General features: G+C 35.8%; 1 protein-coding gene across 3 annotated transcripts in view; it reads right to left on the bottom strand.

The window, feature by feature from the left end:
- The window catches only part of Abl (tyrosine-protein kinase Abl), a 64,325-nt gene that overhangs the window by 17,476 nt on the left and 31,209 nt on the right, over window positions 1–15,640 (bottom strand). For all 3 annotated transcript variants that reach the window (XM_089697079.1, XM_089697082.1, XM_089697087.1), the window contains 4 exons: window positions 7,974–8,072; window positions 2,331–2,579; window positions 1,734–2,017; window positions 538–814 (listed from right to left, as the gene is read on the bottom strand). In XM_089697079.1, the coding sequence (XP_089553205.1) occupies window positions 538–814; window positions 1,734–2,017; window positions 2,331–2,579; window positions 7,974–8,072 (909 nt within the window). The remainder of the gene's footprint in view (window positions 1–537; window positions 815–1,733; window positions 2,018–2,330; window positions 2,580–7,973; window positions 8,073–15,640) is intronic.

Raw genomic sequence — 15,640 nt, 5'->3', positions numbered from 1 at the left:
TTACGGCGACATGCCATACGTTGCAATTTCCCAGAGCAGTATGCCAAAGGCCCAAACGTCACTTTTGGTGCTGAAGGTATTGTTAGCAAGAGCCTCAGGGGCAGTCCACTTGGTCCCTTACAATCATTGACGCTACTCTTATTTTCTACCCATATTTTCAGCAAAACCCTCGAACTCAGAGCAGCTGGATTCTATGAGGAAACACAAATTTCCTAGCAAAACTTGGAGCCGAAGCTAAATTTTAGGGAAAAACACTCCAAACCTTCTCAAGCATGTGATAGACGTCCGCTAGATCAACGCCTGGGTACGGCGACATGCCATATGTTGCAATTTCCCAGAGCAGTATGCCAAAGGCCCAGACATCGCTCTTGGTGCTGAAGGTATTGTACGCAAGGCCCTCAGGGGCAGTCCACTTGGTGTTCCACAATTAGTGACAGCAGAATACCAAACGCGATGCGCTGCTCTTAATTTTCCCTTACCCTACCAAAAACTTTAGGGCAAAATAGCTGAATTCTTGGCAGAAACACTACAACCCACCTTCTCAAGCATGTGATAGACATCTGCCAGATCAACTCCTGGATACGGCGACATGCCATATGTAGCAATCTCCCAGAGCAGTATGCCAAAGGCCCAGACATCGCTCTTGGTACTGAAGGTATTGTAAGCGAGGCCCTCAGGGGCCGTCCACTTGATCGGGAACTTGGCGCCAGCGTGCGCGGTGTAAGTGTCATCTCGCATCAGACGCGCGAGGCCAAAGTCGGCTACTTTGACCAGGTGGTTCTCGCCAACGAGGCAGTTGCGAGCCGCTAGGTCCCTGGAATTTCGCAGTTTTATCAATTATAGCAGTTTTCTTTAAGATTATATGAACAGAGTTCCGATTGTTTTAAAGTGTTGATATAAATAGGTTTTATGATGAGTTCGCTGAGCTATGAAAACAGTCGCAATTGTCAATTAAGCAGTTTTCAATTTTATAGAAAAGAAGGTTTAAAAGGGTCGCTGGTTTAGAGAATATGGCGAATTGAAACCAAGAATTTTTTTTACACTCCAATACAATCTGAATGTACTATCTGAACACATATTCACAGGGAAAACATCTATTTTAAGAACATAGAAATAACATTTCAGTAATAACAATCGCCATTATATGATGAGCTTATTTAAATTCACATTAAAATTGTCAACATTACACGTTACATAATAACCATAATTTTTTATATGACATTCAGTACAATTGATTTAACTGCCTTGCATCAAATCGTGTATTACGACTTGTAATTATATCAATTAAACGCCATAAATCCGAGATACGGTTTATCAAAATGAAGCGTGAAATGTAAATTCACTTTCGCACAGTTCGCACGCGGCGTAATAAAATAAGTACACACAAATATTTATACAGCATGAAAATCGGACGAGATTTTATTTGGCCACATAGTTGATTTCATATTTTAATAACCGGAATATTTACGAACATTTTATAGCAGTGCAATTTTTTCACTACATTCCTGTTAAATCTAACATGTGTGTGAAGTCCCATGTCCCCTAGTGGAATAAGGGGCAGATGCATTATACACTGTTTCACTGTTCTTTTTTTAGGGACAAATAGGTGATCAGCCTTCTGTGTCTTTTGAATACCGAGACCGAGAATTTTTTTCTTCCTCTCCAGGACCCCTCGGTTCTACGCTTGCGTTTTCACTGTACCAAGAAGGGGGTCCTAACCAAATCTAACATACCTGTGTATAAAGGAGCGGCTTTCCAAGTAGCTCATGCCAGACGCGATCTGTGTGGCCATGTACATGAGAACCACGGCGTCAATATGGTCTCTGTTTCCAGTGCGGAGATAGTCTAGAAGGTTCCCGCGGCTCATGAACTCGGTGATGATGTAAAATGGCGGCTCCCTGGTGCAGACGCCGAGTAATTGCACGAGGTTCGGGTGCCGCATCTCCTTCATAATGGCCGCCTCCTCGAGGAAGTCTTTTAGGGCCATGGTGTCGTCCTTGAGCGTTTTTACGGCAACCTGAAATTAAATACGCAGTGAGAATGTTGCATTCGATTATTTTTTTACATTGAGTTATGGCCATCAACATTATGAATTAGTCACGCAGTTTTTTTGGCTAAAATCTTCAGACAGTTAAGAGATTTTTATAAAAAGTTAATCAATATGTAAGAAAAGACCAGCAAGATGAGGATTTGTATAAGACACTTTGTGTCCTTACAAGCAAAGAATTAATTCGTACGTTAGACACACTTTTTAGTTGCCTAAGTATCAAGTATCAAGGCTATATATACTTCTTGTTGTATCAAAGTAAAACAATTCTCCTAAAACTCACAGTCATATTGCACCTCATCCAGGCGGCCTCGTACACGTCGCCGTATTGTCCTCCTCCAAGCTTGTGTTTCATCACAATGTCAGTCCGGTCAATCTCCCACTCGTCGGGAGGAGCTAGTGGGAACACCGTGGGTTTGTTCCGCTTTGGTGCCGGGTAGAGGAGCTGCGTTATAAGCCCGTCTCCTAGTACTGAATGGTGGTGGACCAGTTCGGCTAGCGTGCCGAATTTGGATTCTGATGTTACGTACACCTGATGGACATAAAAGAATGGTAATTATTTGGTAGTTTTCGATGTATTTCAAACATTTATTTATTCAATTAGACTTCTTTTAGAAGCACTCTCGATTTCATTGCATATTTTTAACAATTACCACCGATTCGGAAAGCAAGCTATGGAGAAGAACTGGCAAGAAACTCCATAGTTGCTCTTTTAAAATTCTATCGATACACGTGTTAAAATATCTCATTTGTTTTATCTCTGTGGTCTGTGCCCAGGTAATCCTTTAGTTATTTGTATTAACGTTTTGTTGAATATATTTTAATTAACCACAAATCGAATCAACTGTAATAATTTCATCGGTAAAACGAAGCAAATAATATAATATTTATGCATTACGAAACCGCTATCGACGTACAATAATTAATAAACAGCTTTAATTTATAATAAAGTAATTTAATATGAAATAATGAACAACACGCGCCAACTTTCGGTACATAATATTAAGCAGGAATCGAACATTTACCGCACAATCAATCCGTCTGTCCTCCACAATTACATTAAATTCAGTCGCCATTATAGGAACATGCTTCCTAGTTAATTTCCAATCAAATGAGAGTCCCAGCAGAACGAAGCGTGCAACGGTTCATGTAAAATATTAACAATTTATTGCATATATTTTTGATAAATCGGCACGTTCCGAATTGAATTCGTTAAGTGATCCCGATTTTAATTAGTACGTAATCCGTAGCGGGTTTGCAAACAGATTACCAGGTAGCGTAAAGCTAGGTCAGGCCGTGTGGTTCAATTAGCTGATATGCGGTTACAATTCCATGTTGAAACTGATGATTTTGACGTGAACACTACACTAATTGTGATATTAGATTATAATTCAGTTAATAGGATATTGCAATTACGTTTGGGAATGGTTAATCGAATTCAATCAAAGCCCAAGAAACGTGAGCCGTGTCCGACGGTTTCGGGTTACAGTACAAGCCTTCGCTTCGATGTGGATTTAACGTAATTGAATGCAGAAATATAATAATTACATGATCTCTTTATAGATAATTGTAGCGAAGTATTGTTAGCTATAAATGGGAGCCAAGGAGCTTATAGAGAAAAAGGAAAATAAACATCCTCAAGACATTTGCAAGCTAAGTGCTTTCCAATTAGGAACATACAACGAATCCTCAGAGCAAACAGCGTTCAGCAGAATAACAGAGTAATTAGCGATACATTACACTCCGTCGCTGAGAGGGACAAATACAATTGTTACAAAGTTCCAACTAATTGCAATCATCGTATTACCTTGTTAGCAGACGAGACGACCCGTAGGCGAACCGAAAGCCGAGATTCAACTATATAAAGTAAACTGTAAATTAACTGAACGTCGCCAGTTATCCCGCTCTATTATTAATTAATCCCTTTTAAAAAGTTTATTCCTTACGTCGGAATTTCGCTTCCCGTTCATAGCGAGATTTAGAAAGTTCACCGTGTTACCGAGCAGTGGGCGATTATCCTCCATCTCATACACGGTTAAGTTTGTTTTGTAGCATATGAATGGAATACCGGGAATATTTAAACACGTTTGCTCTGTGTAAAAGTTTCGAATAGTAGAGAGGAATAAATCCAGCAAATGCAAACCAAATGAATGCATTCGCAAGGAAATGTAGCAGAAGTTATTTGCGTTTTAAATTGTAACATATCCCAGTCTCATTAATACATTAAATGTAAGGACCAAATCAGAATAGCGTTTAACAAAACAAAATAATTATTCTAACATTGAAAATTATTTCCATTTTCTATACATAATAACACAAGGTTCACAAAGGCGATACCTCATAAATTCAATCCATACGAGCCCCTACATATTCCCATGTACCTATTGCACTTTTAATCCCCCATCACTAGATACGTAACGTATCAGTTAAGCCTCCAGTCCGATGGTACGGTATGAACGGCTAACGAATGCTACACGAGGCCTAGCGTTCGAACAATAAAAACAAGGGTATTATTGTTGAAAAACTATAGGGCTCTATGAAATAGACGAAGTTAATCCAATAAAAGCCGAAAACATTGCAAAAATCTTTTTAGTATTTTTTATTGAATGCTTTATATTCTTTACTAGTGAAGATTCCCGGATACACGTAATCCTATAAAAGCCAAAAACATTGGATAAATCTTTTTTATGTTTTATTGAATTTTATTCTTCACTATATTGGTTTCCAGGATACAGACTAAAAATATAAAAACGAACGGATACTTCATATTACGATCGGTTATTATTTCTTCTTCTGTGATGATTACCAATAGAAAGAGAACATGACCAAATACAAGTTAAATCATATCACGTAATTAAAGTACCTAGTTTAAACGCGCTTCATAATATCTCATAAAGAGTTACAAATTGAAAATAAAGAATGTAATTAAATTAACACCGCCAATAACGCAATTAATATCGCCCCCGGCAACAGACGTGCGTCGGATTTATGTAATTCCCTGTACAAATATTCAGCCTATATTAAAACAAAGGTTTGATAGACAGGAATGCTAGGTATTCTGTTATTAAATCGATGTTTTATAAATTCAAAAATAAACAATAAAATTTTTCGGTCTGTGAACGAGGAGACAGACCCTGGTATTTAAAACTCAAAAATTTCGATTGGATTCGAACATTCATATGAACTCGTAAATATTTTCAACATAAATATTTCGAGTAAATTGTTTAATACTTACATACTTTTTGCCCCGCTTAGTGCAACTAAAAGCTATTTATGTCCTTAAAGGAAGCAATTAAAACATAATAAAAAAAACTTTAAAGTTTCTTTTAACGCATTTTATTATTCGGATGTTTCGTTCTGAAATGAGTTCAGTGACGTCGAATTAAAAAGTACAAAAATCACCGCGGGAAATATTCATTTACTTTTCAAGTGGTTTTACGGTTTTTCAAAATTGTCAGCATAATAACTCCAAAAGCTTATTTTTAGTCAAGTTGGTTTTATGCTCTCGTAAACTACATTTAATTCAATTTTATTACTTTCGTTCCATGGTGGTTCGTTGTTCCGTTTGTTTGATGACTTTTTCGTAAAAAATAAAATGTCAATATATAAAATGATAATATCTCCCGGTACAGTTGGCAACGAAGCTTGCACAATATCGAATTTAATTTTAACAGGAGAATATCCAGCGTACACCATTCAATTAGTAATCAAAAATCAATAGTGATAAAGTTTATGATGTAGCCTGTAGTCTGTCCCTATTGAACATGAACAATGCCGTCACTAACTGATGGGCGACGCTGAACGAGCTTAAATTTGAAATTTGCCACAAATATTCCTTGTGAAACTGAACACTAGTTAATACTGAATAGTACGGATTAATTATATTTTGCGAGATATTGGGTCCTTTTCAACGTCAAACAAACGCAGAGGTACTAATATTATGCAAAGCTCCCTGGAAATAGTATTATATTACAGTATACTAGTATTCTATTACACCTGCAGTAAAAATGGAGCTTTTCATTGTGGCGCCCGGAGAAAATATTTATCCGAGCGTATGAATGCGAAATAGAATTTTATTTCTGTGAATAGTATTGCGATTTGCTATTTTTCATAAGAATGTCAAAGTGACCAACAAAAACCCTTTACAGATATTTTCTGCATCTATTCCTTCGCAGTTTAATAGTTTCACTTTTCCATTGCATACTTACATTCATATTTGTATACACGTTATCCTTTCACTACAAAATTTTTCCTCGCATGGTTTTAATAATATGGTTTGGTTTTAATAATAAAACCCCATACATTTCTAACTAAAATTTCACCAAATGCAATTGCAACAAAACACTACGATACACAGCGCGTTTGCATATTTAGATTACACGTTACTTTGTACAGTCCCTTTACGATACGTGTAATAAAGCGAAATAACGATCCCAGGATTACATTTCAACACCACACGAGGTAGTAAAACCTAGTATCATACACCTAGGATTACATTCCCTGGCTGGAGATAAACTACGGAAACCCAGTCTCGCTGACGCATTGTCTCAGTCACGTTGCACCCCCGTACCGTCACTCAGCTGTCCAATACACTGCAGACGTGTTAAAGCCATTTAAGTACAAGTAGGTTGCATAATATCTCTATGGGAGGTAAAGCCCGATATAACCGGGGGCTGACGTATTTCACGTCGGCAACACGCCTTCATCGGTTACTCGATGCAATTAATAAATACGTCAAATAAAGCTGTTTGACATGACATCGTCTATACCATATTAATAGCCCTAAGTAATAAGGATAACAAAACGAAAGTACCCTCATTTATTAACAAAGAAAATTTCAATTGCCACCTACAAGTTAAAAACAATCTGTTTCTAATAACAGAGTAACCAACATAAAACGTTAAATACCTTACACGTACCTATGTTATTTCATAATGAAATTAAACTGCACAAAGCCATTGAGCAACGGAATAAAAGCATTGCAAGAATTCATTCAATTCCTGTACGATTCCGATGGTAAGGATGACATAAAGACCTAACTCACTTCATTAGGTGCGCCAATTGTTCTCGAAAGAACTCATAGTTTTCCACTATTTATATAAAAATTATTTCATCGTGTTAATTGTTCTGTTCTCTTTCATTAAACTTTTCCAAGTTTATTCAACGCTTAATTATCTGTGCGACTTTTACTCGGCGTCGACTCTATTTTGTACAACCCAAAAAATAGCTTGTACTAAAATTGATGGTTGAAACTCCACATTTTCAGTGTCAGTTCACAAAGGCCGTAAAAGAGTGACAGAGAAATGATGTTCATATCAAATTTCAAAGTACAGCAGAACTTTAATTTCTATAATATCTATATTCAAAAACAGGATTTTAGAATATCCAATATCCATTTGACAATTGCGTTTGACGCAACTCAAATATTTCCTCTAAGTTATTTAATGTTGCTACTTCCCGCTTTACATTTTAGCAAATGCATAATTATTTACCTCAACACAAACGAACACAAACGTTAATTGTTTAGACAGCTAGACATCCTTTGGAGCGCTTTTGATTCGTTCTAATACGCTAAATTATTTGAACACTGCTTCTGAAAGCAGAATAGCCGGCGCGGAACTTTGCGGTAACTCACTGAACTAATCGTTTAACTTCCAATTAGAACGCGCACTAGAAGTCAAAATAGAGGTGTATTTAGAAAATCCTAACTATCCCTTAGTAATATTATATATGAAAAATGATGGTATGTTTGTTTATTTGTCTATCACGTCACAACGGAGTGTTTTTTGTGCTCGACGATAGTTTGGAAGCTAGAGAGTGATCTACTTATTACCGCATTAAAACATGTCATTCCCATGGGAATTTCCTTAGACTACACGAGTGAAGCCGCGGGCAATAGCTAGTTATACATAAAGTCTATAATTACCTTTCCATCCGTGTCTTCATTGATCCTGTAGTGGTACACACGACCTTCGTATCTGAGGGAAATGCTCCGCTGGCCGGGACTGGACTCCGACTCTCTCACCTGAAGAAATACATGTTTTTAATAAATCTATACTAATATTATAAAGCTGAAGAGTTTGTTTGTTTGTTTGATTGTTTGTTTGTTTGTTTGAACGCGCTAATCTCGGGAACTACTGGTCCGATTTAAAAAATTCTTTCGGTGTTAGAAAGCGCATTTATCGAGGAAGGTTATAGGCTATAATATATCCTCATGCTACGACCAACAGGAGTGGAGCCACGGGGGTGAAACCGCGCGGAGCAGCTAGTCAATAATATCCTGTGACGTTACTAGACACAATATAATGAAGAAAATAATGGCATGTACAATGTATTATGTATCACATTCTTTCATTATTAAATACCAATACGTTTTACATGAAAATGTATAAGCATTCTTCTAGGAAAACATTCCAATAATCTCAGAGAATGTTCGGAGAATGAGGCATCATTATATTTTATTCTTATACTTTAATAACAAAGAAACATTTTACATGTTATTTTCTAATAAGGCGGATTTAAGCTCGCATCTTTCTCTAAAGCATATAACAATAGCGACTTTAAGCCGCTAGATCAACAAGCACACAACAATAATCGAATTAATTATAATCTGTTTATGAGGTTTTAAGATTATCCTCATGAACATATTCAATTATTAGTAAACTCATTAAAAACACTGTTAAGATATCCTTAAAAATAATAAAAACCACCATCTTCTAATAACATAAGCTCCCCCCAGTACACATTTCAATATTACCAGAATGTAAACATAATTAGTGCTGCACGTATATACTAAACTAAATCCTGAAGCCGCCGGTTTAGAGCTTGCATCAGGCTCACGTACAGCAATTATCCTTATTCAATTACTTCCAATCCTTTAATCCCTTAAGCATCTTTCACGGTACTTGTTATCTTACCTCTCCCTTTAAAAATATCGCCTAACTCAATTATACTGGTATTCGGATAGAGGATACGTTATTAACGATTGACCGGAGCGGTAAGTACGCAGAAATCATCGAATTGTAATACATTATTAACGCACATTAAACAAGTGGTTTTTCAGTGAAATCCAACGTCTCTCAGTTTACGCTTTGTTAGAGCCGGTCTTGACGGAGAATATTCATATTGATATTGTGCCTTTCTGTGAAAAATTTGTTCAGATTCATTTGTTTCATACTACAATAACAAGAACTTATTATCTACAGTTCAATTATTTATTTAATGATCGTTCAATATCAATGCAGTTGATATCATACATAGCAACGTTTCACTCACGCATCATTTCTATACACTTTTAAAACCTGCGGCTCCGTCATTATAATCTCTCGGATGTTATCAGCGACCAAATAGAAATGGTAATTACAACTGAGACTGAATCGTCGCCGTAACCGCCGAAACGTTCAACGAAGTACACAAATAAATCACCAGGATACGATTTCCAGCCGTCTTCAAAAACGTCCATTTTTTCAATGAACCTACATAAAGTGGAAAGGGATTTTGAACTTAATTTGTTGGAGGATAGGGTTTAGTTCGGAACAAAGGCTTGTGAAACCTTTCAGTAGAGCTCACGTAAGTAATTAAAACAGGATGATCCTGGATTCGCCCACTTGAACTTTGCATAGCCTCTCCACTGTGTCCTGGCTAGGGCGGAGGCACATCGACCCAAGTTTGATGATATTATAAAGAACGTCTGATTATAGCTGTACCAAATTTGTTACAGCACTCCATTGACGAAAGGAAAAATTTACATCTTCTCCATTAAAAAGATATAACTATTACCCTCGAAGTAAATAACAAGAGTAATATAACAAAACTTACAGACCTGAAGAAGGAAAGTTCGAATTGTAAACCGAGTAACAATAGCTAGTGATGCTCCGAACAATGTACGATGTTTCCACTTTTAAAGTAAGTTTGTAAAGTCGAGCATAGAGACAAACACTGGAGCCCTGCGTTGGAAATCATAACAATGCATCGGGCGAAGTTAGACACCGAGTTTTTAAAACATATAAGTTGGGCTCGGATCGATAGTGTGCACTCCGCTCCTACCCGCATTTCCTACTGTGAATCATTCGTTTTATTACTTACGATAATTAAAATACGTACGCGACCGCTATGTAAATGCTGCGCCTTTTGTGGATAAAAACTTTCATGAAATTAATATATTATTAAATGTAAAATAAAGAATATCGGGGCAAAAGGTTGTTTAATATTTTGGGCATCCAGCTGAAATAATTTAATACGTATCATTTTGTACGAGCACTCCACACTGTAAACAGACACAAGTAATTCTTTTGATTGTGATATAAAAGAACATATTATTTATTCTTATTCCTGTAAAGATTTGGAGTTATAAAGCATGAACATTACAAAAGTACGTAGTTTAGCTTTATTATTCGTAGGTTTTAGTGTACACAGCGCCAACCCTCTTTACATTGCGGAAACATTTCTTGTTAAATAATGCAACTTTTATTCTGCAGAATTTGTTTCACGTGTTGACTCACTTTAATTGCGCTTGTTGTATAAAAGAGCTTTAATATGAACGCTTTTTTTGCTTCTCATAAGTACTTCGACAATAAATATACTTGCTGTATAATAGTTTAATAAAACGTCGTTAACTATAACGCTATACTGAAATATTGAGTGCCGAACTAAAAAGTTAGGAGTAGGTTACTTTAAAATCTCGAAGGAAAAGTTAAAAAGCAAAAAGTTAGACATGTACGAATACTTCAACGTCTTAACAATGATTTAAAGCTTTCGTTTCTGCAATACCAAATATATTTCTATCAGTGTCACATTTTTTTGTTTTACAAAAAATAAATAGAGACATATTTAAAAACACACCAAATCTGCTTTTAATTGAGATAAAATCCGACAAATGAAAAATGTGAAATAACTTAGATTTCATAAAGATTCACCGTTTAATTCAAACAACACACTTTTCCTCACCGCTCGATCATCAAGCCATACACGTGCCAAGCCTATTCAGTATAAAAATAACACAAGAAAATGAAACAAACGTAACACAATATATTTCTCGTTAAAATGAAATCCATTGGTATTACAATATTACAGCAGTTGCGTAGCATTCGACGTTAATACGATGCAGTGCCACTCAACGGTGATCGATATAGTTGGAGATGCTCTTCAAAGTGTTCGCGAGTATCGTGTAATATTATTGGAAAATGTTATAGAACTGTGCCAAAGGGAATTTATAATTATGTACAAAAGTAATAGCATTCCTTTGATCTTGAATTTGTATCAGAGAGTCGGATTATTGCAAGCTTTCTTTCAAGAATCGCTAGCTCAGTACAACAATAATATTTTCTCATAGTTGTTCAAAAGAAAACTTTTATACGTAGGAAAATTCTAGTTTTTCTATTGCCTTTTCAAAAAGAATAACGTAGCAATATAAAATTACGTGCAATATAACCGAACAAAATGGTTCCATTGAGGTGTTACATGATTTCATTAACACGCGCGTAATTCGGTTAAAAATTTCGCCGCACGTTCGAATTTCACCCTTTCAAAGTGGCAGAGCCGCGCTAAAACCTGTCCAATACAGAGGTGTGAGCGAATTTCAAAAGTGTCCACCTTTGCGTTGCGTTCAAACAACGTGCACAAAGTATTACGTGAAAATGTTATTGACAGCTCCGACACCGGCCAGACTTTGAAACAATGCCTTTGAAACAATCCTTTTGGGAAGGACATGCGAAATGATTGTCGCTTTTAATTGCGCATTTGGGTTCAGTGGTCAATTTAATTTCAGTCACCGTATATCTGTCTTCTTGGTAAGGGATTAAATAATAATGATTCACAATTATATAGGCTTTTCAGCCCCTTTAGCCAAACGTCAAAACGCAAAGGAATAGAATCCGCTAGCGATACTAATTGTCATAAGCGTACGATATTTCGCTAAGGATTTATTCACCAACGGTAATTACACTTATTCAAGAACGGTTTCTACCAACGACGAAGACGACCACAAACAAAATTTTCATCCAGTCGCAATTTAACAAAATTGTGAAAAACACACTTAAAAATAAAATATTAAATTTCCTGTCGTCCTGGTGATTGGAATTTTATTTTTTTTGCGAATAATGAATGAAAACATAGATTTTTCTCAGGAACGGTGGCTCCTAGAAAAAAATGTATTGGAAGTTTTTTTATAGATAATTTTATTATCTACAATTTTGGTCCCAGGTAATTATATGATTAGCTTACCGTCTCGGCGAAAATGGCAAAAAACATATTTTTTTATTAATTGACCTCGAAATTTTTTTCTTTTCGAGTACCAGTATGTCGGGATATTTTAATATTTTATTTTGAACGAATTTTGTCTGGATGGGAATTTTGGTCGTTGTCGTCGTCGTCGTTGGTAGTATGACCGAACCATTTCTAAAATGTCATGAGCATATGTCAATAATTAGCGATAGCAGTTTATTCTATTCTCTGCCATTAGTCTCGGCCTGCTGGATGGACACATTACCGCAGGCTGTATGACTCATATTATGGGAATTGATCATAAGCGTCTTGCTGGAGAAATACTTGTTTTCACTATAATAAAAGACACTTCTCGAATCAAGAATCGAATCCAGGACGACCAATTTGCTAACCATCAAAAAAATATTATAATCGAATTTTATCAGTATTATTAAACAGATTAATTATGCCTACACTACAGAACGAATTCTCAATACTTCCATCAATCTATGATAGGTACCTTAATGAAAGGTTCCACTGCTACATCTAGCAAGACAAACGGAGCCCATACGTTTCCGTCACAGATATCGGTCGAGCGTATTCATCGCTATAGGAAATAAGATACGGAAGGCGTTTAAGGGTGGGACGGAGAAAGGATTAAACATGTATCCTGCTCTTCACACTAGGTATGGGAAAAGTGATTGTGGTAAGTATAGTGTGAATGGAAGAATTAACCCTTGGCCGAATTTCATTATCTAATATTAACATGAATAATACAAAGGATGTCAATGAAGGAATCAATGAAATGAAATGAACATGAATTAAGAATTCCAGTCAATCAATTGATTCAGGAATCCCTTGTTACGATCACTTTTAAGAAGAAAACCACTAGCATTGCGACATCATACTGTTTAAAGGGTTGCAAGAATTGCATGACATTTGGTTTACAAATAGATGATTGGCTTCAAATTGCATATAAGCCGACGTTACAAAGGATAGCTTCCCACCACCTTGCGAGCAAAGCCGGCGTCTAAAACTAGAGACATCAGCGAAAAGCGTGCAAGATTTGTCATCACGTGATCTCCCCAATACGACTGACCCAATTCAAAAATTGCCATTTAGTTACCTAGTATTTTTTAAATAAATTCTGCACGAAAAATTTACTATTATCCCGTTTCTATAAAAGCTCTCATGCAATTGAAGAACCATTGAACTAGCACTAGACGATAATGAATTGAACGTTAATAAAAGACTAGATTATATTTTTGTTTGATTCATTTCCAATGCATAGAAAAGCTAGAAATAGTGGCTTTGTTCAATTATTTTGATGATATTTCTATGCGTTTTCAAAGAGAAATTCGTAAGTATGGAATAAATGAATTTTATTGAAATACACTTTTCATTTAAACTCTGCAGGTCATAATACTAAGTCGTTAGCTTGCATTAACTAATTCGAATTACTCGATTCCATCCTAAGCCATCTTAGAAACCGTGTTGCTAGGGAATATTCCTGCACACCCTAGCATACTATATAATACGATTATTAACAGCACTTCGATTATACAATAACGCACGTAGCGCACATCGTGGTATATTCAGCGCTCCACAGCTAAGCCGTTGTATGGAAGCCGAGTGCTGCGAACGTCAATACAAGATGCATTGAATACCATGTTACAAGCCACTCCATTACTTAGCTGCATCAATTAATACAAGTACATTAGGAGTTTGAACTAAATTCCAAGTTTACAACTAAGTTTACGTTATAGCGTGACAAATGTACATATTTCGTCGTACTTACTTCAATAACATCGAGTTATATTTATTGACAAAATGATTATAACATTTCTTAGACCGCCTCCTCGCTATAGTTCTATAGTTGTAGACGCGTGAGCGTAGAATTGACAACATTTCATTTTTTATAAGGCCATGAAAGAAAAAAACCGTTTCTTTATTTTGCTCTTGCGATTACAGAAAAAAAAATATTTCATTTTTTAATCGCATATTTTCAGAGAAATTAAATAAAAACGATAAATGTGATGATGACGTCATACATACGGAGGAATAAAAATGCGCCTTAGCCTAATTTAAAAAAAGTTAAAAAAAAACTATCACTGAGATTTACAGGGTATGGCATGTGTCAAATTTCATATAAATGTCATTTTTGTGAATTATTCATGTAAACAAACTTTTAAATCCTGTTATTGTGTTTTGGTTTTCTAATTTAATCTCATTAGCGTGATGTTTGTTTGATTGGAGTTGGACCAATTCATTTATATTATACAAATAGTGCCTATAGTGTTCATAATTTTCTTGAAATAAAATACTATGTTTACTTACTAAAAGTTGTATTTATTTAACACTTTCCAACGTTTTTGGGATAGCATATTTGTTTCCCAGAAATTTTCAGCACCCCTTAACAAATCCTGCATAAAGTCATCATCATCAGTACTTGTGAATAAGTTTATTTTGTTTAAAATTTGGATCAGCAAATAACAAATAGGTAATAATATTTACAAAGCTTGACGAATCAAAATGACAAATGTGCCAAAATGCCAACTGTCAAGATTTTTTTTTTATTTAAACTAGGTATGTGGCAAAGGAAAAAATTTATTCCTCCGTATGTATGACGTCATTTGGCGCTTACGACATTTTAGAATGAGATGATTTTAAAACTCAAAAAGATGAATGAATACTTCCATATTTAGAAAAAGCAAAAAATACATGTATTATAATTTTTGATCTAGTTTTCATTAAATTAAAAAAATAAGTAGCTTAAAATTTTGAAATGTTGTCAATTGAGGGTCTGTAACCCTAGTTATATCGATATCTGGTGGAGTTGAAGAAAAAAAATCCTCGGTCCAGGAGAACACAGAAGGCTAATCACCTACTTGTCCTTTAAGAACATAGATCAGTAAAACAGATGAATAATGTATCTGTCCCTCACCCCACAAGAGGACACGGGACTTCAATTTATATCTAAAATTTCTTAGTCTAAAGACTCTGTTTTTGTGAAACATTTTATAAAAAATATATACGTCACTTTAGGCCTGAAATCCTAACAATGAGAGCAACTTTCCCATTACCAAATTTAGAGATTCGCCGAAACACCAACAGCGTTAGAGTTAAATCCTCTAACCTTACGAGCTCACGAGTGACGCGGTAAAGAGATTTGCTAATGCAACGCTGATTACAATATCGGCGATTTCTGGAAACTTGGCCATTGTATGCAAATTGGTTTTAATGTCCCGGCTGGGCGAAATAAAAATACATGAATGGTTCTGTTTTGATGTTATTGCTTTGAACCTGTTGCGGGGACGGTAAAATAATGCACTTTGGTATAGACGGAAGGCAAGTAAGTTACCTGCGGATATGTCGTTCGTGCTGGAGGAAATT

This window comes from Colias philodice, chromosome 1 (genome assembly GCF_061535455.1).
Source record: "Colias philodice isolate Cphi_HAF_F1 chromosome 1, ilColPhil1 Martin Lab GWU primary, whole genome shotgun sequence".
In the NCBI taxonomy this organism is placed as follows: domain Eukaryota; kingdom Metazoa; phylum Arthropoda; class Insecta; order Lepidoptera; family Pieridae; genus Colias; species Colias philodice.
Note: the sequence above shows the minus strand (reverse complement) of the source record. Positions and strands in the feature narration are given on the sequence as shown.